The 23,621-nt window shown below is 41.0% G+C and overlaps 1 protein-coding gene across 4 annotated transcripts in view; it reads left to right on the top strand.

The window, feature by feature from the left end:
* Positions 1-22,797, top strand: part of LOC138521796 (E3 ubiquitin-protein ligase TRIM39-like) — a 135,493-nt gene extending 112,696 nt beyond the window's left edge. For all 4 annotated transcript variants that reach the window (XM_069634896.1, XM_069634895.1, XM_069634897.1 and 1 more), the window contains one exon: positions 22,370-22,797. Coding sequence is in view for 1 of the 4 variants with exons in the window: in XM_069634897.1 (XP_069490998.1) it covers positions 22,370-22,479 (110 nt within the window). In the remaining 3 variants the exon portion in view is untranslated. The remainder of the gene's footprint in view (positions 1-22,369) is intronic.
* Positions 22,798-23,621: the final 824 nt, after the last annotated feature.

Here is a 23,621-nt window from a genome sequence, read left to right as displayed (position 1 = left end):
AGCCAGCATGCAGCACCCAGTCTCTCAATTACAAGGCTGCAGAGGGGAGTGTTGCTGTTTACGGCAGCGCCAAGCCCCCCACTACCATCTGCATCACCAGGAGCCCTTTAGGATTACAATGATGAGGTGCGTGCCATGTGTGATGCAAATGAGCACCAGTTGGATGCTTATACTCCCTGCTTGCCAGCCCTGGTCGCAATGTCCACTACCCCCAATCCGGACCAAGTGGACAAGGGCCCATTAAAGGGATGTAAATGCAATCTCGTTGTAAATGAATTCGCTTCCCTAAAGAAGCCGCTCCTGCTCATTCTCGAAGAACGTAGTGAAGGAGGAGGAATTATGGGGGAGTCTCAACCAAAAAAGGAGGGCAATTCAAGGGTCCCCCAGATACCAGCGGAGACAACCGACAGTGGTCGTATGACCCGCTTTAACTCAACCCACATTATTGTCGATAGTATTGGTTTTACCAATGCCCGGCCTGTAAAGAGGCCCCTGTTACCAGTTGACCGGGCATCTGCACTCAAAACTCAAGCCTAGACCATAAACGTGTTTGCTTACCCCAGCAGGTAGCATGTGGGCAAGCCGACCAGGGGTCGAGTCCCACTCTTTTGGATGAGAGGATGTGTGGAGGGGCAGGCTATGTTGCTCCCAAGCTGACTCACCATGTTACCAGCCACAGGGTCCTGAGATTGCAGCATGGGTATGGTGTGGAGTATGAAAAAATCAGAGGGGCCCGGAGGGGGAGGACGATATTTCTGCAAAGAGTTCCTAAAGTTGCCCCAGACCACTGAGAAACCAGGGAATCACTAATCAACAAGTGCAGCCATTGGTTTCCAGTGCTCTGTGGCTGGCGATCGCTAATTCGTGAAGATATCATTAGTCTCACAAGATTACAACACAATGTCAAGGCTTCACAAACCTAGTCTTCAAAGTACAACCCTGTTGTCTAGATGTTTTCTTCTGGGAAGGGTTTAGTAGCAGTTACTCAGTCTGGTCACTCCTTTAGGCTGCTCTGTTTTCACCTTGGGTCTCAATAATTCATCCAGGTTTCAAGCTTCATGGTTTTCTCTACAGGCTGTTCCACAGCCTTGCAACAATGACTTGTAGGCTTCTGCTTCTCCCAGCCCTTGTGTTACCCAGGGTTTACAGTACATTCCTCCCAGTCTTTGGGTTTGTCAGGATTCACAACGGGTCTCTCCCAGACTTTGGGTTTGTCAGGATTCACAACGGGTCTCTCCCAGACTTTGGGTTTGTCAGGATTCACAACGGGTCTCCTCCAGACTTTGGGTTTGTCAGGATTCACAACGGGTCTCTCCCAGACTTTGGGTTTGTCAGGATTCACAACGGGTCTCTCCCAGACCTTGGAGTTTTCCTTCAGCATGCATAGTGGTAATAGTGGTAATGGGTGTCTCCCCCCACATAGGGACCTAGTCAGGCAGCCAATGTTGTCACCTTCCTGCCATGGCTCAGGTCTTTCTCCCTTTTACCTGTGGATCACTGGTGGACAGCCTCAGCCATTCAATTCCCCCAGTGATTGGGAGATGTTTTTTTCAAGCATCCAGGCCAGACTCTCTGTCCAGGGCTTCCTGGGCAGCTTCCAGCCTGGCCTCTGAGTTTCTTCCAGATTATCCCATCCTTCCTTTAGGCAGTACTCCTTTCCTGGTTCCTTACTCCGGGGGGTTCTCCTTGTGTCAAGGGAGTACAAGTCGACATGTCAGCCTCCTCTGACCTTCTCTCATTCGCTGAACTTTCCCAGTCCCTTTTATATTCCCATGACTTCCAATGTTGTTCCTGCTAGGTTATTCCTCATTTTTGTTTGAAATCTCAAATCTGATTGGTTATTCCCTTGGGGTTCGTTAGTTGTATTACCGGTGGAGCTTTTGTTTTGGGTTATTACCTGATACATTTTATGATTGTTAAATGAGGGACGGTGAGGTTTTAAAAGTGTTTCTGGTGCCACCTTGGAATCCCTTTCTGCATGCTGGGTGGTTCCTCCACTCTACCAGGGATGAGGCAGCAGTGGGCGTGTATGAGAACAGAGTATGCAGGCCTTCTCTGGCGCGCTCTTTGTTAGGTAAGGTTCATACAATGGTTCTCCATCACACCCAAACACAACTGGTTTGCAGAATCTATGCTTTTCTCAATGACATGGCTGTTGTGCCCGGGCTGTGGGCGCCCATTGCAAGGCTTTTTGGTACTTGTAGTTCTGCAGGTCAATGTCCCACAGTGTGACCCCTGATGTTGTGTTACTGCGCCTGTGGGGCGCAAGCGAGCGGGCGGGATCCCTCATTAATGCCCTGGGTACACATTGGGTAGGGGCCAGACCAGGCCAACCCAGCCCTTGGTGACCCGCTTCTCACACATATAAGGATGGGGATTTCAGACGGCTCACCACATTTGTTAAAGTGCCCCCGGTGGCAACTGGGAGAATGCCATCCTATATGCTTTTGTTAAATTGCAGCGTATCTCATTAGGGGGCCTCATTAAAGTTCCACTAATCAGAAAAAGGCACAGCTCATTTAATCAAGAACACAAGGCTCTCTGTCCAGCTTTAGTTTGTGGCCAAGGTATGATCTAGATCACTATGGGGTCTGAGTAAAGCTGGTTAAAGGCAGGAGCCGGGGCAGTTAATTAAGCTGCCCAGAACTGTAGGATTAGGAGGGAGAGAAGGGGTCATTGGGGGGCTTCTGTTATTCAGTGTCAATCTTCACTTCGGATCATCCCACTCTGTGCTGTTAGTGGGATTTTCATCATAATACATTGTTCACTCTCAGGCTATTTATGAGAGTCTGAGGTAATGGAAGGAGTTCACTGTTTCAAGGACTTTGCTGCTAGTGCTGGATGTTGGCCCCTTGCCTTCCTGGCTCATTTATCAGATCATAATTTTCTTAGACTTAATTTAAACTTCTCAGTTCTACCCACCTCCTTCTCCCATCCCCAGGTGTACCAAGCCATCGAAGATTTGCCTGGCTTTCTGAGATGGATGGGGTGATGTTAGGTGGTGGGCACAGGAGTGTGTGTGTGTGTTCTGATAAATCAGTAATATTCCCACAGAAAATGCGGGCCATTAGATGGATCAGATGCAGCAGCAGGAGAGCACGTTGTGGCATTTCGCGTAGAGGTTGGAGGAAAGAGGGAGCTGGGACTACTGTACAGCAGATTATAGTTGTCGGTCCGGAGAGGGTCCTTTTCCCTCTAAATCTGAAGGGCAGAGGTTGTGCAGCGGGAAGCGTAAAGGAAGAAGGCTTTCCCCCATGTGAACCGAATTGCAGAGACTGCGCAGCAGGAAGCGTGCAGGACACTGTGGCTGGGGCCTGGTGTGTACCCAAGGGTCTCTGGAGCAAGCCGAGCTAACTACTCAACTGGTGAGAACGAAGGCAACTTCAGCGAGAAAGTGTGTCCGTTCGGAGAAGCCACAGTAGTGGAAGTAATATTCCCACAGAAAACCTGACCTAGGACCCTTCTCAAGTGGCCAGGGAAGGGCAGACGCTTCCTGATCCGACCCTGGTGGTGGTGTTCTGCCGAAGGATCACATGGTAAGGGGGGAACAGATCGGAGAACCTGGGAAACTCCCTTGTTTAATTTTCCCAGAAATCCCACACTTCTAATGGCTTATCGCAGAGTGGAAGAAATAAGATTTTTTTTTGTTGGGGACTTCAAGACCCATAATTCCCTGTACAGGGACGAGGAAGAGGGCTCAAGAGCAATGTTGCAGGAGTGTTCAGCTTGTTAAGGCAAATGACCCACACCTGAGGGAAGCAGAGAGGCTTAAAAGGCACCCTCAGATGTGGGCCATTAGATGGATCAGATGCAGCAGCAGGAGAGCACGTTGTGGCATTTCACGTAGAGGTTGAAGGAAAGAGAGGGAACTGGGACTACTGTACAGCAGATTCTAGTTGTCGGTCCGGAGAGGGTCCTTTTCCCTCTAAATCTGAAGTGCAGAGGTTGCGCAGCGGGAAGCGTAAAGGAAGAAGGCTTTCCCCCATGTGAACCGAATTGCAGAGACTGCGCAGCAGGAAGCGTGCAGGACACTGTGGCTGGGGCCTGGTGTGCACCCAAGGGTCTCTGGAGCAAGCCGAGATAAGTACTCAACTGGCAAGAACGAAGGCAACTTCAGCGAGGAAGTGTGTCCGTTTGGAAGAAGCCACAGCAGTGGAAGTCCTGCAGCACAGCACGGTAAAGGGTCGAAGACTGAAGCCTATGAGTGTTACCCACCATTCTAATCCCTTGCGCGTACAAATGCATGCAACAGGTAGCAAAGGAGAATCACTTGCATGCCAGTGAAAATTGCTGTTAATCCGACCGATGATTGTCGGGCAAAGAATGCAATAATAGCAGCTCTCAAGCATAAGTGAAACTGCCGGAATGGTACTAATTGAATATTAAACTAAAGACAACAGCTGAAATACTAATTGGGTGCCTACAAGTGATTCTAAAGTGAAGGCTAATTGAAGAAAAAGCCGGCAAAAACATTGCAGCACTGAACCTGAGTCATTGAAATTTAATAATTGTGAGTTCCGCAGAAAAAAATAAGCATTGCCCAAAGCCAAGAGTGGTGCAAGCACTGTCCAAAGCCAAAAGACACTAACAACTAGGCATATAGCTAATGTCTAATATAAGACTAATGGGGGAGATCCCAAAATCCATTCCTAATGCGGAGTGGATACCTACCTTGGTTTTGGGAAAGACAAATAGTTACTATAGAGAAAGGTAGGAGAACGGTTTTGGTCAACAGTTATACCCTATTAAGACGAACTACATGCGTATTTCACAAAAATATATTTATTTTAATAATTTCTGCATAAAATGTCTCATTAAATGGAGAAAAAAATACATATTCATTACATTCATCATCACACTCTAGGAATAGAGTTGATTCTAATAAAGACAAAGCACATACATACAATAATTCTTAAAAACAGATAAGCAGCAAATGTATATCTCTCATTGGTAAATAGATCGGCCTATAGGACAAATGCTATTAGGACACGGTTTTAGATCATTTACAATCTCTAGATAATTATGAATAGTCTAGATGCATAGTATTAATTCTAGACTATAGACTCGACATGTTTCAGTCCTCTTGATGGTGGTGGGACTTTCTTCAGGAGTAATCAATAGTGATTTTTAGAGTAAATGCATTGCTGTTATAAAAGTCTTCTTTTAATGTGGCTTCACTCAGTATTAAGAAGGGTAACTGTTGACAAAAAACCAAGGAACAAGAATCAGCACTTGTGCTCGTATTCTTTAAACACTATGAATGTGTGTGGGCAAATTTCAGCGGTAAACCAAATTTGCCTGAATTCCCATGTGTCGTAGAGCCCTCTAAGGAAGGAGAAATGCCCACAATAGTTGGACAGTTTTCTAGTAAGAAGACAATTTCTTCTATGGGTTCCTATGAAAAAATTCATAAAAATAGAAGGATCAATGGAAACGGCCAGGTTATCTATATCAGTGCTCTGGAAATGCTTGATCATAGGTTCACAATATATGACCCCATATAGAGTGGCAATTCTTTTTAAAAAAAATACTTTTACTAAACAGGTTTTCTTGTTGACACTGCTAAATTGTTTGGAGACATATTGTTTCTTTTTGGGGCTAGAATTTCTTACCTTTGTATGATGAGTCTGGTGAATCTGGGTCTCTTTAGTTCAGTTAGTTCAGGTATCAATTCCCGTAGTTACAGGTGTTAATAGTGTAAATCTGTCAGTGAACAAATCATACATAGACTATGGTCAAAGACCGTTTTTTAATGACAGTTTTTTTTAAAAACTGTTCAGAATTTTAAATAGTCCGGATGTATATATAATTCTACGTCTCTATGGTTGTTGTGAACGTTTTTTGTATATTATTGTCATCTCTCTTTGGCAGTAGTCTGTGGCTTTTAAAAACATCTATCCGGCGTTTAGGCAAAGGCTCCCGCTTACCTATGGTTCCAGCACGGTCTCTATTAAGTACTCGCGGCGATATAGTTTTGCTCAGTTGGTCTTGTTTCCCGTCATGAGCTTTCTGTTAGTGGGGCTCCATTAGTGTGACTGAGTTCGAATCAATGCCGGAAGACGCCGGTTATGCGTCGTGTACGGGCGCCATCATGGGAGGTTCTAGTTATCAGAATTCTGGTCCTTTATTAGTGTTTGTCGTTGTTTTGCCGAACTAACCATTTGATTAGTGTAGCGTAGATCTTTTGGGTGGAAAAACAGATTTTGCATCTCAACTCGGGTGTATTCAGTTTTTAGACTGTGAATGTTCACACTTAAGCTATTTATTAAGCACCTGAGCGGTTACTGCCATTTTTATATTCTTAGTTCTGCAGACTTCAAATGTTCTCTCATAGTTGGGTCTCTCACGGGGCATAGAACTCAGATTTTTAACCATTCTATAGATTCATTTAGCCCTTCTTTATCACTTTTTGTCATAAAGATTAACCTTTGTTCTTTTTTGAATAATATTTTACTCTTAATGTTGTGGTTATTGCCCTGTACTGTCAGGAGTACTGTCCATTTAAAACTTTCAAAATGATGATTGTTTTCAGTGAAATGTTTAACTAATGGAGCTGTTAGAACCTTGTTTTTTAAGCAACTCTTGTGTTCAAGCATTCTAACTTTTACCTTTCTGTTAGTTTTTCCTATGTAGTCTTTATTACATGGGCATGTGATCATATAGATCACGTATTCTGAGTTGCAGTTTGTCATCTGTTTTTGTTGCCACGGTTTCGAAAGGCCTATGTTAACTTCTTTAGTTTTTTTGTAAGTTTACATACTGCACAGTGCCCACATGGATAGTGACCATTTATTGGTGCAAGGCCCCAGGAGCAGGTCAGGCTGTTAGTAGTTGGTATTTTTTCTCTTAGTTCGCTACTGCTTACCCGATTTCTGATGGTAATGGATTTTTTATAAGCAAACATTGGTATCTGTACTCCTGAATTTGAATCTTGGAAAATTTTCCAGTGTTTTTTTTACAATTTGGCTAATTCTCAGACTAAGGTTAGTAGATGTGTTAACACATACTAATTGATCTCTTTGAGGCTGTTTGGTTTTCTCTTCTAGAAGTGCATCTCGATTATTATTGGCTGCCCTTTTTGCTGATTTTTTAATCAGTTTTTTTGGGTAGCCCCTTTGTTTTAATTTGGATGTTAAAATCTTCGCCTCTTCTTCAAATGCTGTTATGCGACTACTGTTTCTCTTAAGGTGCAAAAATTGACCATAGGGTAAATTGTTTCTTAAATGTTTACCATGATGACTTTCGTAATGTAGGAGAGAATTTTTTTCAGTTGTTTTATGAAATGGTTTCACTAGTAGCTTTCCATTCTCATGAAAAATAGTTAGATCTAAGAAATCAATTGATAGTTTTTGAATATTCATAGTGAATTGGAGATGTCGATTACAATTACTAAGCCAATTTTTCTTTTTTTTTTTATTGAATATAGTTGAATGAACAACTTTTTCAATCTTTAAACAAATTCATTTAGAATTACATACAAAATTCAACGTTAACATTAAAAGAGAAACAACAAAACATTTGGATAAAAAAAAAATGAAGTACAGTAATTAGTCCAAATAGGTAAAACATAGTATCTAAAACAATTCGGACTTAATATTAAAATTTGAAACAATATAAAATCAATTCAAAAGTGGACAGAGCTTTAAAAGCAATTCAAAAGGGAGAATCTTTGAAAAATAGAAGAAAAGAAAAGGGCCTAAACCAATAACGCACTTAAATAAATCAATATGTTCTTTGATTGGGGACATCAAACATATCATAATATTCCACAGATTCATTTTAACATTTGTATATATGTAGGTTTCATCATCATTTAACATAAAATTCTTTTATCAGTTTCTAATGGGCCCTTTACAGATTTAGTTGCCTAAAACTTACATGCAGTTGTCATATTTATAGCTCTAAATGTTGATCGACACGCCCTTGAGTTTCGACATAATGGCCTCCAAAAAATTATGGGTGGCAATGCGAAGGCTCATTGAATTGGTAGACAAAAGTAGCGACCAACAAGTTTCAGGGCTTAGTTCACCAAGATAGGATAGATGAGGTTCAAAAAATGTTGTTCCTAGATTAGTTAATGCTGGACAAGCAGATACAACATGCTGGAGTGTTTCTTTAACTCCCTCAACCTCACAAAAGGTACAACAGTTTTTATTAGCCGGTAACAACTTTCTTCTAACCAAAACATCTCTGGTTGGAAAGAGATTAAATCGCAGCCGTAAGATAGTTGACCTTAACTGCAGAGAGGGAGCTTGTTTTAGATATGGGGCCAGCGTTCCTCGAGTTTTGTGTTTATAGGCTAGCATTTTGAAGTCTTTATATGATAAACACCCCATTCTTGTATCAATCCAGTCAGATCTGTACAATTCTTTTTTTGCCTTTTTTGGTTGACCAATAAGCATTTCTAGGGACAAATCAATTCTTGCCAAGATGTTGAAAATCTGAGCCATCCATGTTTTTACAAAGTGATGGTCCGAGGTTAACATATAATGAGATAGAGATGCCAATATAGTGTTGAATTATCACAGATGAGACATTTCCGAAACAAGGCACATAATTTCCAATGGTATTCAGCACTCAATGGTGTCAAACCTAATTCAAATCTTAACCAAGGACCTGGAACACAATTAGGAAGTTGTAATACAGCTCGCTAGTATTTTGCCTCTGATTTATGCAAGCTTTCTGAACAAACGATTTTTTTTGTTTCAAGGCCATATAATATAGTTGGGACTACTTTCTGTTTCCAATATGTTATGGCCGGGCTAATCGTACATTTTCCAAATTCGTGCAGAATAATTTTAGTTTGTGAGATAGCAGACTTGACCTTATGGTCCAACATGATTGAGTGCGAATCGACAGGTGAGGAGCCGTCAAACAAGATTCCCAGGTATAAATATGTTGGAACAACTTCAACAATTCTGTTATCGATTCTCCACTCAAAAGGTCTTCTTTTGGTGGACCTTGGGGCATAAACAACCACTTGTGTCTTATTTAGGTTGATTATCAACTCATTCAATGTTAAATATTCATGAAGAGCAGCCAGAAGTTTTTGTAGGCCTATGGGCGTCTTGGATACCAACACTAAGTCATCGGCGTACCACAGGGCTTTGATAGGGGTACCATTCATTTTTGGCGAATCTGAGATCACATCAGAAAAAATGTATTTAACGTCTTGTATAAAGAAATTAAAAATAGCCGAGGCCAACACACAGCCTTGTTTCAACCCCCGAAAAGTTGGAATTGCACTTGACAGAAGGCCTGACAGTCAGACGGATCATGATGGAGGTCGATGAGTGTAAGGCATGTATAATGTCAGATATGGTTTTAGGACAATTAGCTAGATGTAGTTTGTTCATCAGTCTGGTTCTAGATACAGAATCAAAGGCTGTGTGAAGGTCAACAAATGCAAAATACTTTGACTGTTTAGAGGACTGTGCTTGGGCTTTCAAGGCATTAAGGGTTAGTAAATTGACAGATGTACTCAAACCGGCTACAAAGCCCGTTTGGCAAGGTTCTCGCTGTTGATAGGTCTCAGTCCAACGCGAGAAATCCCGTAAGACAAGGCGAGCAAAAATCTTCCCGGGAGCATCGAGAAGGGCAATGGGACGATAGCTCCCCGGGGATTCCCTATCGCCATTTTTAAAAATAGGAACCAGTATAGAACTTTGCCATGATGTTGGAATTTTTTTGCAACAGATAATATGATGAAATAAGTTGTTCAAAATCAATGCCCATTCCGTGGGGTTCTGCTTAAACATAAAATTGCTTAGCCCATCCGGCCCTGCAGCACGAGAGGAAGAAGACTTTTTAATTAAACCCTCAACTATAGTGGGTGAGCACTCCAAATTCCGGTGATTCGGTGTAGTAGATATATACTTAAAATCTGCATACATCGGGTCAGAGTACAAATTCAGGAAGTGCTCAAGCCACTGAGATTCAGTGACTCCACATAATTGTAGGTTCAGTTGAGATGGAGAAACCGCACTATTAAGTAAGGACCATATTTGGGCTGAATTTTTGTTATTTGCAGCCGCCAGAAAGGCTTCACCATCCTGCTTATATAAAGTAGCCCTTATAAAGCGGCACCAGTTTCTATACTGACATTTAATTCTCTGTTGTGTCACATGTCGAGTACCCAAAGGCATTTTTCGTGTAGCTCTTATGGCTTTTCTGTAGTCACGTTTTGCTTGTTGCATAGTTTGGTCAAAATGATGTTTGTGTACGCGAATATCATATGATTTGTCAGCAAACATTGTACCAAAGCTTGGAAGGATATCTGTATAGAAATCCTTTTTAGTGATGAGCAATCCTTGAGTAGCAAGCTCAAGATCATAGAGGGATGCAGGGGTCCATTTAAAGCGGGTTCTCGCAGTTTTGACGGTTAAGACATGTTTTGACCATCGTTGAGACGATGTTGTAGAATCAAGAAGGCCCTCCCATTCAAAAGTTATCATGTGGTGATCACTGATGGTCTGAGTTATAACTTTCAATTGAGTAGCCTTATGAAAAAGGCTATCAGATACGAATACATAGTCAATAATTGACTGGGATTTTCCTCTTTCCCAAGTTGCACTGGCCGGAATATCGCCTGAGATAGCACCATTAGCCAAATATAGATTATGATCTTTCACAAACTTTAACCATCTTCTGGTCTCACGCTTCTGACTAGGTGTTTTCGGGCTAATACAATTAAGATTTAGATCCCCAACCATCAATATGTCACTCACAGAGTTGTCACAAGCTATTAATTCCAGCATTGCAGTCAGATCCTTATAAAAGGTGTTCTCAGTCATTCCCAACGGATTACGGTATAGATTTATTAAGGCCAAAGATAGCACAGAGCTTTTGATTTTAACTAATTGGATGAAGTTGTTGGGAGAGGCCCATTGAGTGATCCTTAATCCTTTGCTCATTTTTACCGCCACTAAAAGGCCAGATTTGGTCTCCCTCTGGAGGCCGTAGAAGCTGGGAGCAGAATAACATCGTGATCATCCCATGTGGGAGTAATCACCATCCAAGTTTCCTGCAAGGCCACAATATCATATTTATTAATGTTGGACGAACCTGCCCATTGCAAATCGGAGTGGCCTCTCGTGTTCCATGAAAGTAAACTATATTTTACCTGAGGTTGTTCGATTAATGGTTATGTTTCGAAGTTACTGGAAGTAAATTTGTTTGGAATTTGTGCTGGACCACAATAGGAACAGAGACATTCAGAGGAGTTTTGCGACACAATTGGAGAGGGCACAGATGGTTCAGACTCTTTCGCTTCTTCGATCAACCGCTCCGGATTTTGGGCAATAAGGAAGCCCATTTTAAAGAGTGCCATTTTTTCCTTCCAGATCGAATTTATAACTAGCCCAGATTTGATCCAGAGACGTACAATTGCGAGATTTTGGTTACAAACAAATTCGACCTGATCAATATCATTTGACGCAATATCCTGGAGATTGCTTACGTCCCCAAAGATGTTTAGGACGCTAGCCCCGCATAGATCGTATTGTTCATGGGGCGCATCTCTACATTTTAAGATTAAAGAGTGACAATTTGCAAATGTATTGCCATTCGTCTGCTTACGTTTTTTCACACCTTGTTTTCTGGGTGTGGGGGCGGAAGCCATGTCCTCATTTCTTTTGGTGGAGCCAACCTCAGCTGCAAAACTTACTTTTTTCCAACCACCCAAGTGTTCACTTGGAGGATTTTGCACAATATTCATGGGGTTAGAATTAGTATGTATTAGGTGAGTAAGTGTTTGCAAATTCAAATTGGAACCATTTGCAATATTAGCAGAGGGGCATAATGCTGGACGTTCATTCAAATATGCCTCTACAGCCACCTTTATAGCTGACATCTGTTCTTGTAATTCAAACTGACTAGTAGATTGCCTCCCCGTTGGACATCCTACAATAGATTGACCATGTTAAGTATTCAAGGCAATATTCATCGGAATTTGTGAAGGATTAGAAGAGGCGGGGTTAGACGGCAAATTCCTATTATCTGATTCATTAATTAAATCAATAATTTCTGACAGAGGAGCATGTTCAGTTGGAGCGTGGGGTGTCATTGGATTCACAACGGGTACTGAGCCCACACCAATGGAGACAGTGGATTTAGAGATGGAAGGTACTGGGATATTGTTTGGGACATCAAACACGCAAACTGGTGATGAGGTTTGCAAGACCACCTGACGTTGACTATTCATCACATCCTTCTTTTTAGGTCTAATTTTGGATTTTGCCTTTGTTAAGCGAGCGCTGCGGACTTTGGCTATTTTCTGCAAGTCAACAAGTGAAACAAAAGGCTGTCTGGTAATACCCGTATTTGTTTTTGCTATTTGCTTTGGACTCCTGTCGAGATTGATCCAAGAGTCATTTATAGACGCACAGTCAGGGGCAGGAGATGTTACAGGGCGAATGATATTTTCAAAATAGGGTAACGCCGAATTAGGGACGGCAGGCTTCTTAGGTTCTTGTGTAATAATCATAGGCTGATCAGGACCTACAGCCATGTCAACCTTGCTACTACACTTTGGGAGCGATTGGATAGTATCTGACAAGCTCGCGATTCCTTCAGCCAGCTGCTGTATTTGGAAAGCTTGAGATGATGTTTTTTGATCAAGAGATTCAAACAGTTTATGCAAACTGGCTAGTGTAGTATTTACGGCTGCAAACGTGATCTCAATTAGAGCCAAATTTTCTGTTGGGTTTGCAGAAGTATTAATTGGTAGACAACGTCTGGGCGTGGGTAATAAAAAGGAATCATGTATAGAATTAATAGTTGAGCCCATGATGCCTTGATTTGCTGCCCCAGACGACAGGTCTTCATGGGATTTATTTATTTTTTCATCATTAACGTGTAAGGATATGTTAGACACATCAGAGAAATCCGGTAAGTCATGCCCTTGGCTAGACACCTCAAAAACTGTGGCTAACGGACACACCATTGGCAGAACATTTCTTACTTCTTGACATATCGACTTAGATTGCATGTTTGCTAATATGGTATTATCTGAGACGATAGGCAAACAATTAATAGGCTCAAGTCCTACAGGCATTCTTGATACAGTACTTACGGCGTTAGCCTTGGGCGTTGTCAACGTGAGCAAGGGCGGCACATTAGAGATTTCCTCAGATATACATTCTTTACGTTTCGCACAGAAAGTGCGGATATCTCTGTTTTCAAGTGGTGTTCGAAGAATGGGAGTCAGGATAATAGACTTTTTGGAAATACGGGCTAATTTCCTTTGTTTTGGAGTTGTTAAGTCAGTATTTCCTGAAATGCTTATGCCGTTACCTGTATCCGGCATGTTTGTCTTTAGAGTATACGGACAAAAAAGCATGAATCAATGGTGTATTCTTTGTAATGAGTGCGTATAATATGGCTAACCATGCAATCCCCACAAGGTTTTGTGACTTGTTAGTCTCAACTTATTCGCACTCAAAGACCATAAAGTGCAACACACAAATAGCCTTTCCTACTCCCTACTCGCAACGCCGCGGCGAAGCGGCAAAGCGGGACTTAACCGGGACTTACTCCGGTGCGCGCGCGCAGTGCGCGCGCTGTTGCAGTTTTATAGCGCCGCCCACAAAAGTGCAAGCAAAGCCTAGAAAAGAAAAACACAGTAAATATAAAGTCCAAATATACTACTTTCAAACGTAGTATACTGCTGTTCAGAATCACCTTCTGGAGGCTGTAGTATAAATGTCCAAAATTTAAACGTTGATACAGCAAACACAAGGAGTCCAAGTGAGCAGCAACCGCATGTAGCGGCAAAGCGGGACTTAACCGGGACTTACTCCGGTGCGCGCGCGCAGTGCGCGCGCTGTTGCGGTTTTATAGCGCGGCCCACAAAAGTGCAAGCAAAGCCTTCTGGAGGCTGTAGTATAAATGTCTAAAAGTTAAACGTTGATGCAGTGAACACAAGGAGTCCAAGTGAGCAGCAACAGCATGTAGCGGCGAAGCGGGACTTAACCGGGACTTCCAAATTAGGAAGTCTTCTGCTTTTTCTGCTGTGCCTGTCCATAACATTAAGACATCATCAATGTATCTCGCCCACGATAGTATGTTGGGCGAGAACGGGCTCTGTGTGTAAATACATTTTTTCTCAAAATATTCAACAAATAAATTTGCTAAACTGGGTGCCATAGTGGCTCCCATGGCCGTTCCTTCGATTTGTTGAAAGAATGTACCTGAGAATTCAAAGTAGTTTTGTGTAAGAGCTACTTCCATACACCACAGAATAAACGAGCTAGGAACTGGATCGTTGTCTAGTCTGGTGAGTCTACGAACCCACTCCAATTGAAAAACAACTATTAAATAAAGGCCTAGGATATGTTATCTCTAATAAACATGACCCTTTTGTATTTCGCACTGACTTCTTTAAATTCATGAGAAAAATTAGACTCAAAGAATTTTTCGTGAACTTACCCAAAAATTCTAATTTGAGTATGACTAATCATTCTGGACTCAAGAATCCTTCTACTTTTTGTCCTCCAACCTATGCTCTTTCGCCCGAGTCAATCTTGTTTGAGAAAAGAGTTTTAACAGAAGTCAGTAAACTTGAAAAACTAGAAATACCAATGTACCAAAATCTAACCACATTAGAAAAAGAAGCTAAGGAGTCTCTAGCATCGAATGAAGATATCATAATCAAAAGAGCGGATAAAGGGGGAGCTATAGTTATGCTCAATAAAAAGACTACATAGAAGAATGCCAGAGACAACTTGATAACACAGAATACTATACTAAACTATTAACTGATCCAACTAATGAACTAAGAAGTTTAATTGACTTGAAAACAACTAAAGCTCATGAGAGATGCTGGATCAGCAAACAAGAATGGCTTTTTCTCAATAACCCTGAACCAACTATCCCAAAATTCTATTTTCTACCGAAAATACATAAGTCCTTAGTAAAACCACCAGGTAGACCAATAGTTTCAGGGATTAACTCAATTCTTGAGCCCCTGTCTAAATTCGCTGACCATTATTTAAAAGGCTATGTGGTCAATATGAAATCCTTTTTAAAAGACACAAAAGAAGTGATAAAGAAGTATGAAAACTTACCTTACGACCCAGAGAGCTCCTATCTAATAGGCTTAGATATAGTCTCCTTATATACAAATATTCCCCAACAGGCGACTCTGGAAACCATCGAAGAAATACTGCTCACCAGACTAGACAACGATCCAGTTCCTAGCTCGTTTATTCTGTGGTGTATGGAAGTAGCTCTTACACAAAACTACTTTGAATTCTCAGGTACATTCTTTCAACAAATCGAAGGAACGGCCATGGGAGCCACTATGGCACCCAGTTTAGCAAATTTATTTGTTGAATATTTTGAGAAAAAATGTATTTACACACAGAACCCGTTCTCACCCAACATACTATCGTGGGCGAGATACATTGATGATGTTTTAATGTTATGGACAGGCAAAGCAGAAAAAGCACAAGACTTCCTAATTTGGCTTAATAATTGTAGTCGACATCTCCAATTCACTATGAATATTCAAAAACTATCAATTGATTTCTTAGATCTAACTATTTTTCATGAGAATGGTAAGCTACTAGTGAAACCATTTCATAAAACAACTGAAAAAAATTCTCTCCTACATTACGAAAGTCTTCATGTTAAACATTTAAGAGACAATTTACCCTATGGTCAATTTTTGCGCCTCAAGAGAAACCGCAGTCGCATAACAGCATTTGAAGAAGAGGCGAAGATTTTAACATCCAAAAGGGGCTACCCAAAAAACTGATTAAAAAATCAGCAAAAAGGGCATCCAATAATAATCGAGATGCACTTCTAGAAGAGAAAACCAAACAGCCTCAAAGAGATCAATTAGTATGTGTTAACACATTTACTAACCTTAGTCTGAGAATTAGCCAAATTGTAAAAAAAACACTGCAACATTTTCCAAGATTCAAATTCAGGAGTACCGATGCCAATGTTTTCTTATAAAAAATCCATTACCATCGGAAATCGGGTAAGCAGTAGCAAACTCAGAGAAAAAATACCAACTACTAACAGCCTGACCCGCTCCTGGGACCTTGCACCAATAAATGGACACTATCCATGTGGGCACTGTGCAGTATGTAAACTTACAGAAAAATCTAAAAATGTTAACATAGGCAATTCCAAACTGTGGCAACAAAAACAGATGACAAACTGCAACTCAGAATACGTGATCTATATAATCACATGCCCACGTAATAAAGACTACATAGGAAAAACTAACAGAAAGGTAAAAGTTAGAATGCTTGAACACAAGAGTTGCTTAAAAAACAAGGTTCTAACAGCTCCATTAGTTAAACATTTCACTGAAAACAATCATCATTTTGAAAGTTTGAAATGGACAGTACTCCTGACAGTACAGGGCAATAACCACAACATTAAGAGTAAAATATTATTCGAAAAAGAACAAAGGTTAATCTTTATGACAAAAAGTGATAAAGAAGGGCTAAATGAATCTATAGAATGGTTAAAAATCTGAGTTCTATGCCCCGTGAGAGACCCAACTATGAGATAACATTTGAAGTCTGCAGAACTAAGAATACAAAAATGGCAGTAACCGCTCAGGTGCTTAATAAATAGCTTAAGTGTGAACATTCACAGTCTAAAAACTGAATACACCCGAGTTGAGATGCAAAATCTGTTTTTCCACCCAAAAGATCTACGCTACACTAATCAAATGGTTAGTTCGGGCAAGCAACGACAAACACTAATAAAGGACCAGAATTCTGATAACTAGAACCTCCCAAGATGGCGCCCGTACACGACTCATAGTCGGCGTCTTCCGGCGTTGATTCGGAAATCAGTCACACTAATGGAGCCCCACTAACAGAAAGCTCAGGACGGGAAACAAGACCAACCGAGTGAAACTATATCGCCACGAGTACTTAAAAGAGACAGCACTGGAACCATAGGTAAGCGGGAGCCTTTGCCTAAACGCCGGATAGATATTTTTAAAAGCCACAGACTACTGCCAAAGAGAGATGACAATAATATACAAAAAACGTTCACAACAACCATAGAGACGTAGAATTATATATACATCCGGACTATTTAAAATTCTGAGCAGTTTTTTTAAAAAAACTGTCATTAAAAAACGGTCTTTGACCATAGTCTATGTATGACTTGTTCACTGACAGATTTACACTAGTAACACCTGTAACTACGGCAATTGATACCTGAACTAACTGAACAAAAGAGACCCAGATTTACCGGACTCATCATACGGAGGTAAGAAATTCTAGCCCCAAAAAGAAACAATACGTCTCCAAACAATTTAGCAGTGTCAACAAGGAAACCTGTTTAGTAAAAGTCTTTTTTTTTAAAGAATTGCCACTCTATATATCTGACTAATGGGGTCATATATTGTGAACCTGTGATCAAGCATTTCCAGAGCACTGATATGGATAACCTGGCCGTTTCCATTGATCCTTCTATTTTTATGAGTTTTTTCATAGCAACCCATAGAAGAAACTGTCTTCTTACTAGAAAACTGTCCAACTATTGTGGGCGTTTCTCCTTCCTTAGAGGGCTCTACTACACATGGGAATTCAGGTAAATTTGGTTTACCGCTGAAATTTGCCCACACACATTCATAGTGTTTAAAGAATATGAGCACAAGTGCTCTTGTTCCTTTTGCTTCTTGTTCCTTTTGCTTCTTGTTCCTTGTGCTTCTTGTTCCTTTGGTTTTTTGTCAACAGTTACCCTTCTTAATACTGAGTGAAGCCTCATTAAAAGAAGACTTTTATAACAGCAATGCATTTACTCTAAAAATCACTATTGATTACTCCTGAAGAAAGTCCCACCACCATCAAGAGGACTGAAACATGTCGAGTCTATAGTCTAGAATGAATACTAGACTATTCATAATTATCTAGAGAGTGTAAATGATCTAAAACCGTGTCCTAATAGGATTTGTCCTATAGGCCGAACTATTTACCAATGAGAGATATACATTTGCTGCTTATTTGTTTTTTAAGAACTATTGTATGTATGTGCTTTGTCTTTATTAGAATCAACTCTATTCCTAGAGTGTGATGATGAATGTAATGAATATGTATTTTTTTCTCCATTTTATGAGACATTTTATGCTGAAATTATTAAAATAAATATATTTTTGTGAAATACGCATGTGGTTCGTCTTAATAGGGTATAACTGTTGACCAAAACCGTTCTCCTACCTTTCTCTATAGTAACTATATAGCTAATGTCAACAGGAAGAGATGGGGCTAGTGCAATGTCTTAAAAGGGTGAAGCTTGTTGATTGTGATTTTTCCATAAAAGTAAAGCTGGCATAAAAACTCACATTGCCAAAGCCAAAAGGAGGAAAGGTAGAATCACATCCTTAAGGGTATTTTGGTTATTGGTGTTGCAGAAGGACAAGAGTGGCAAACAAGCTGCCCTTCTGGAAGGTGAATGTTCAGATAAAGAGTGTCTTGCTTACATGAAAGTTTTGAGGAGCACTTATATGAATCTGGTCCTTTCTGAAAAGTTGTTGAAAAGCATAAAACTGCAAACAGCCGAAGCTGTTGTTAACTTGTGGTTGTTGGTAGATGTGGAACTTCAGAAGCACGACTGTGAAAAACTCTCGGGCAGGCGAGTAGACCCTTGTGGTGAATCCTTTTAGAAGTGGGCCTGGGATGAGAGAAAACCAGGTACAAGTGGAAGTGCTGTGAAGGTGTCCTGACAAAGATACAAACTGTGATTTATGCTGTTAAAGGTAGTGCTGAGAGATGCTGGTGTTAAAAAGCTGTGTTTCTTTGAATCTTTTAAGTTGTAGCAGATCATATCATTGATGCTATTTGATGGACTGAAAATAACCATTCAAGGAAGAACAGTGATATTGCTTTTGTTGAACATTGGATTAATAGAACTTTCTTTTGACCAGATGAAAGTGCAAAGAACTATGTTGGAACTTTGTTATAAACCCAGATTTCCTTGTGACTTTTTGTTGAACTTTGGAACTGAGTCCAACTTAAAACCTGAGGAAGCAGAGTTCACCCAGGTTATAAAGAGGGACTGTGAATACTTAATAAATGCAATCATCATTGTTGTGAATTGCCATATATTTTCTTATGTGTTATATGTACAAGTGTGAGGGACAGAATCCTTTTGTTAGAGTGTTTCCTTTAGTTTACTACAGGCAGGGAAATCCTTGTCAGGGTAGGGATAGTGAGGCGTTTATTGAAACCTATGATTTAATAAAATGACATTTATTGAGACATCATCTACAAATTGTCCGTCTCACATTTCTGAAGAAAGCAAAATAAAACGCTGTTTTCAGCCTACTTCCATTCATATTGCCCTAGCGGAAACGTCCAATTCAACTTGGGCACAAAGCGTTGTCTTAATTTCCCAGGACATGTTTGGGGGTTTTCCGTCCAGTAGGTTTTAAAATATTTTATTGGGAAGGTGGTGCCCACTTCTCCCAAAAATATAGCGAGATCTGCCATGGTGCTTTGCAGCAGAGAGACTTTTCAGAAATGAAAAGTCCCCAATGTTATTGCTCAATGCAAGCGATTTCCGCACTAATACTGTGTGAATGTGAAAACAAAAGGGCACCAAAAAAAGCTATTTGGAGGAGGTAAAAGGATGACATTGCATCAAGCTGGATCTGGGGACGGGGGAGGAAGGGGACATCATGTGAAGTTGGGGAGTTGGGGTGGTCTGGGGAGCCAGTTTCAGTTGAGACGTTTTGGCATTATCGGGGGAATCCCGTGGGATTACTGTGGCTACAACGGAAGACGCGAACGGTATGAAACTGCATCACACGAAACAAAGAGTGATGGGGTAACGGGAGAGGGCTATGTATGGAAAAAGCAACACAGGGAGTGGGGGGACCATGGAAAGATAAGGGGGGGGTACTTTGTTGAGTGCATGTGAGCGCAGGGAAGAGTATTTGATTTTCAAGCATTATTGCGGCAATACTGGGGGAATACCACAGGCATGGGTAGTTCAATGCTGACGCATGTGTAGTCCTTTGACATTATCGGGGTAATATTGGGGGAATCCTGCAGGAATTTGAAGAGTTTAAAAACAAAAAAGAAATGTTGCACCTACAGTGATCACATCTACTAGGCAGGGGGTAACGTGCCTGTGCCAGTGCCCATGGCCAAATGTCATTACTAGTGGGCCTCAAAGAAAACTATTGGTTCAACATGTACAGTGGCCATGGCCAAAGGTCAGGGCTAGTGGGCCTCGAGGAAACCTATTGGTGCACATGTACATGGGCCATGGCCGAAGGCCATGGCTAGTGGGCCCCCAAGAAACCTATTGGTGAACATGTACAGTGTCAATGGCCAAAGGCCATGGCTAGTAGGCCCCTTTAAAAACCTGTTGGTGCAACATGGCTAGTGGGCCCCAAAGGAAACTAGTGGTGCAACATGTACATTGGCCACAGCTAGAGGGCCCCAAAGAAACTATAGTATATCAAAACCCTTGAAATTCAGTGAAAAAAACCTTTGTTAAGCGAGGGTTAAAATGATCAGATTTAACATAACAGAATCCCTCAAATTCAGCAGTCACATTTGGAGCAAGTCCACCTTAACTATGCACCCCCTGTTGTGCAGCATATGACCACAATAACATCACTGGTGACATCAATAATTACATGACATCACTGATGTGATGTAATGGGCCCCAAAGAAACCTATTGTTGCAAGGTACAGTGGCCACTGCTGTAACCAGTGGCCATGGCCAGTGCGCAACAGGGGGTGCATAGTTATGGTGGACTTGCTCAAAATGCGATTGCTGAATTTCAGGGGTGTTGTTGCATTAGATCTGCTGACCTGAAGGACCATGGGTACAGTACATATCACACTAGGGATAATATTACAAAAACGCCCTGTCAGTGTCTCTTTTGGAATTTCAAAAACAACTCATGCAATACTCTGCACTTGCCACTAGATGTCGGCCTATGGAAAGCATGTGAATCTAAGCCGATACAAGCATCAGAAAGACAGTTACACTTATGTAATTGTCATACTCTTGTAGCAAACCTAGGGCCCTCTTTTCTTGTTTATACGTAGGTCTTAAAGGCACTCAAAGGATTACATTGCTTTTTCATATAGTCTGTCAGCGGTGTGTGTGCTTATTTAGAGCAGTTCTTGTGAATCTGCTCAATGTTGGCTGAATCTCGGGTCTAACAGCAAAATATGGGACTTTGTATCTCTGAGGCGGCGCACATAGTTTACCTGTAAAGCCTGCACATGTGTATGCCATGCAAATCCAGCATGAATGACACACATAACCTTGTACCCCAGATCTCATTTTTGGGGATGGTGCACATATATGTAGAGTACCCCAGCATAGGGGATGTCCTGTCTATTAATTGAGATGTTCATTTGTTCTCTTTGATTTGATGATCCATTAATTTGAGCCTATACAATTCAATCTACAAAAAAAAAAAAGGGCAACCATATTATATCATACCACTACAGGTACATGTTTAGGTCCTATAGACCGGCCTCAGGTGTTTTAAAGAAACCCATGTACATCATTGAGATGTTTTTTGGATACATCCCAACTTTCAATAATTCTCAATTTGGTCATAGCCATGTTTGTAATTCAATAATGTCAGACTATAGAACGCCCCCTCCATGTCGCTCAAGCACATCGTGTGCACCCCATTCTCGTGTGAATGTGCTCATTGCATCTCCTGCCACAAGTAACGATGTCTGCATTAATGTTCCTCGTCATGTCAAACACCTTCCCTCTTTCTCTTTCCGTCATTTCACCGTACGCACTCATGAAATGAAACCTTCCTGTGGCAATTTCAATGTCTGAGCTGCTACACTAGAGCGGGCAAGCTCGATTCCGGATAGGCTAAAGGGGTGTCACGTGGTATTCTCTGCTATCTTTAAGTCAATATCCTGATAGCTTGTAAAATGAAGTCCCCATATAATATAAAAAAAGCCAAACAGTTTATCGTGCAGAATCGTTAGAGGAAGTAGCTTGCAAGAATTTTCCACATGTTGATTTATTGAATACTTGTCCTGGAATTCTGTATGTAACTCATTCCCAAGAAGCTCTGGATGTCATCTCCGATATCCAGGTGGCCAATGAGATGTGATTACTGATGTTGTATAAAATCTAGGACGGATGCACTGATGTTGCAGGAAATGCATTTGCCTAGAATGGGTTGGAGCACAATTCCAAAGTGCACATAAGCAAAGTATTAGAGGACTGCCTATCCTCATTCACAAGAAACTTACATTTATATTTTTAAGGCAATGCACATCATAACATGCGTAACTAGAATGGACATATTCTAACAGTAGGCAATCCAGTATAAAGATGTGTTCCTTCCACCGCTTCACTGATCCTAAAATGGGTTCATTTTGTCTTTAATATTCCTCAGCAGAGAACAAGGCGTCCATAATGAGAACACTTGGCGTCCATCCTGGGAGAACATGGATTACCATTGCACGAGAGGAGGTTCTCCATCAAAGAGAAAGCATGGCGTCCTGATCAAACCGATTTTCCAAGACACTTCACGTGTTCTCTCTTCAGGGGAACCAGACTTTCCATTTCATAGAGATTTTGGGGGGGGGCATGAATAAAAGATGACAGTAATTGAGAGATGGAAGTCTGCTGAGCAGAGTGAAAGAAGCTGGAGATGACAAATTCAGCCTCTTCTAACTATATTCATCTATCTTGGTGTATACGATTAGTAAAAATGATTAATATTGCTGTTCTTTCCTATTTGAGATGTTTAATGCTGATATGTGAAATTCAAACAAAACAATAAAGAGCCGATAAATAAATATTCTTTTGATTGATAAGCGATCACATAGTTTCATTCTTTTCATACAGTATGGAAAGCTATAAGCAGCAACAGGGACATGTTTTGTAGAGGGTTAAAAGAAGCAAAGTTAAGCAATGTCTAAAATGACCGACACTTTTCTGAGCCTGATGATACAGTGAGTATTGTTATTACATAACCCTCTTAATGTTGCATAAGTTACATTTGAGTTGTGATGTCATTTCTACATGGGAAATTCTCTTTTCTACCCCATTTTTGTCAGTCTTGATTTGTGAAGCCACCAGAGATGGGTTTGGGTAGAATTCTGTCTTGGACGGTTAAACCTCTTTAACATTTCAGCTGAACTCTTTTCTAAAGACTGGGCGCTTATTATCTTTGGTAAAAGGCACTGGGTGACACCACCCAGTAAGCCAGATGCTCACAGGCTGCTCTTATTAAAAAGCTGCGATATATGTTGTGCTAGTTGGTATTCTGCTCCTATCCTTCCTTTGTTAGTGGAACGTTGTGAAGTAAAAATAGTGTCCAATATTTTAGATTAGTCCCGCAAAAGATATTTAATCAAGAAAATAAGCAAATCCAAAAATGGAGGCAAACAGCTTCCTTAGCGGTATGGGCTCATAGCCAATGCATTTGGGAGTAAAACTCCATCTTCAGGGCTGAGCAACAATGTATATGCATTAATGAGGTAAATCCAGACAAAAGTGCATTTACATATACATGATCAAACAGTTTCAACAAAATTCGAAGGCCAAATACATTACAAATTGGTTCATATAGTGTATGGAAAAAGGAGAAAAAAGAGAGTCAAATCGAGAGAGAGAGAGAGAGAGAGAGAGAGGGACTGTCG

The sequence above is a fragment of the Ambystoma mexicanum genome, chromosome 13 (genome assembly GCF_040938575.1).
Source record: "Ambystoma mexicanum isolate Mex_15411 chromosome 13, UKY_AmexF1_1, whole genome shotgun sequence".
NCBI lineage: Eukaryota > Metazoa > Chordata > Amphibia > Caudata > Ambystomatidae > Ambystoma > Ambystoma mexicanum.
Note: the sequence above shows the minus strand (reverse complement) of the source record. Positions and strands in the feature narration are given on the sequence as shown.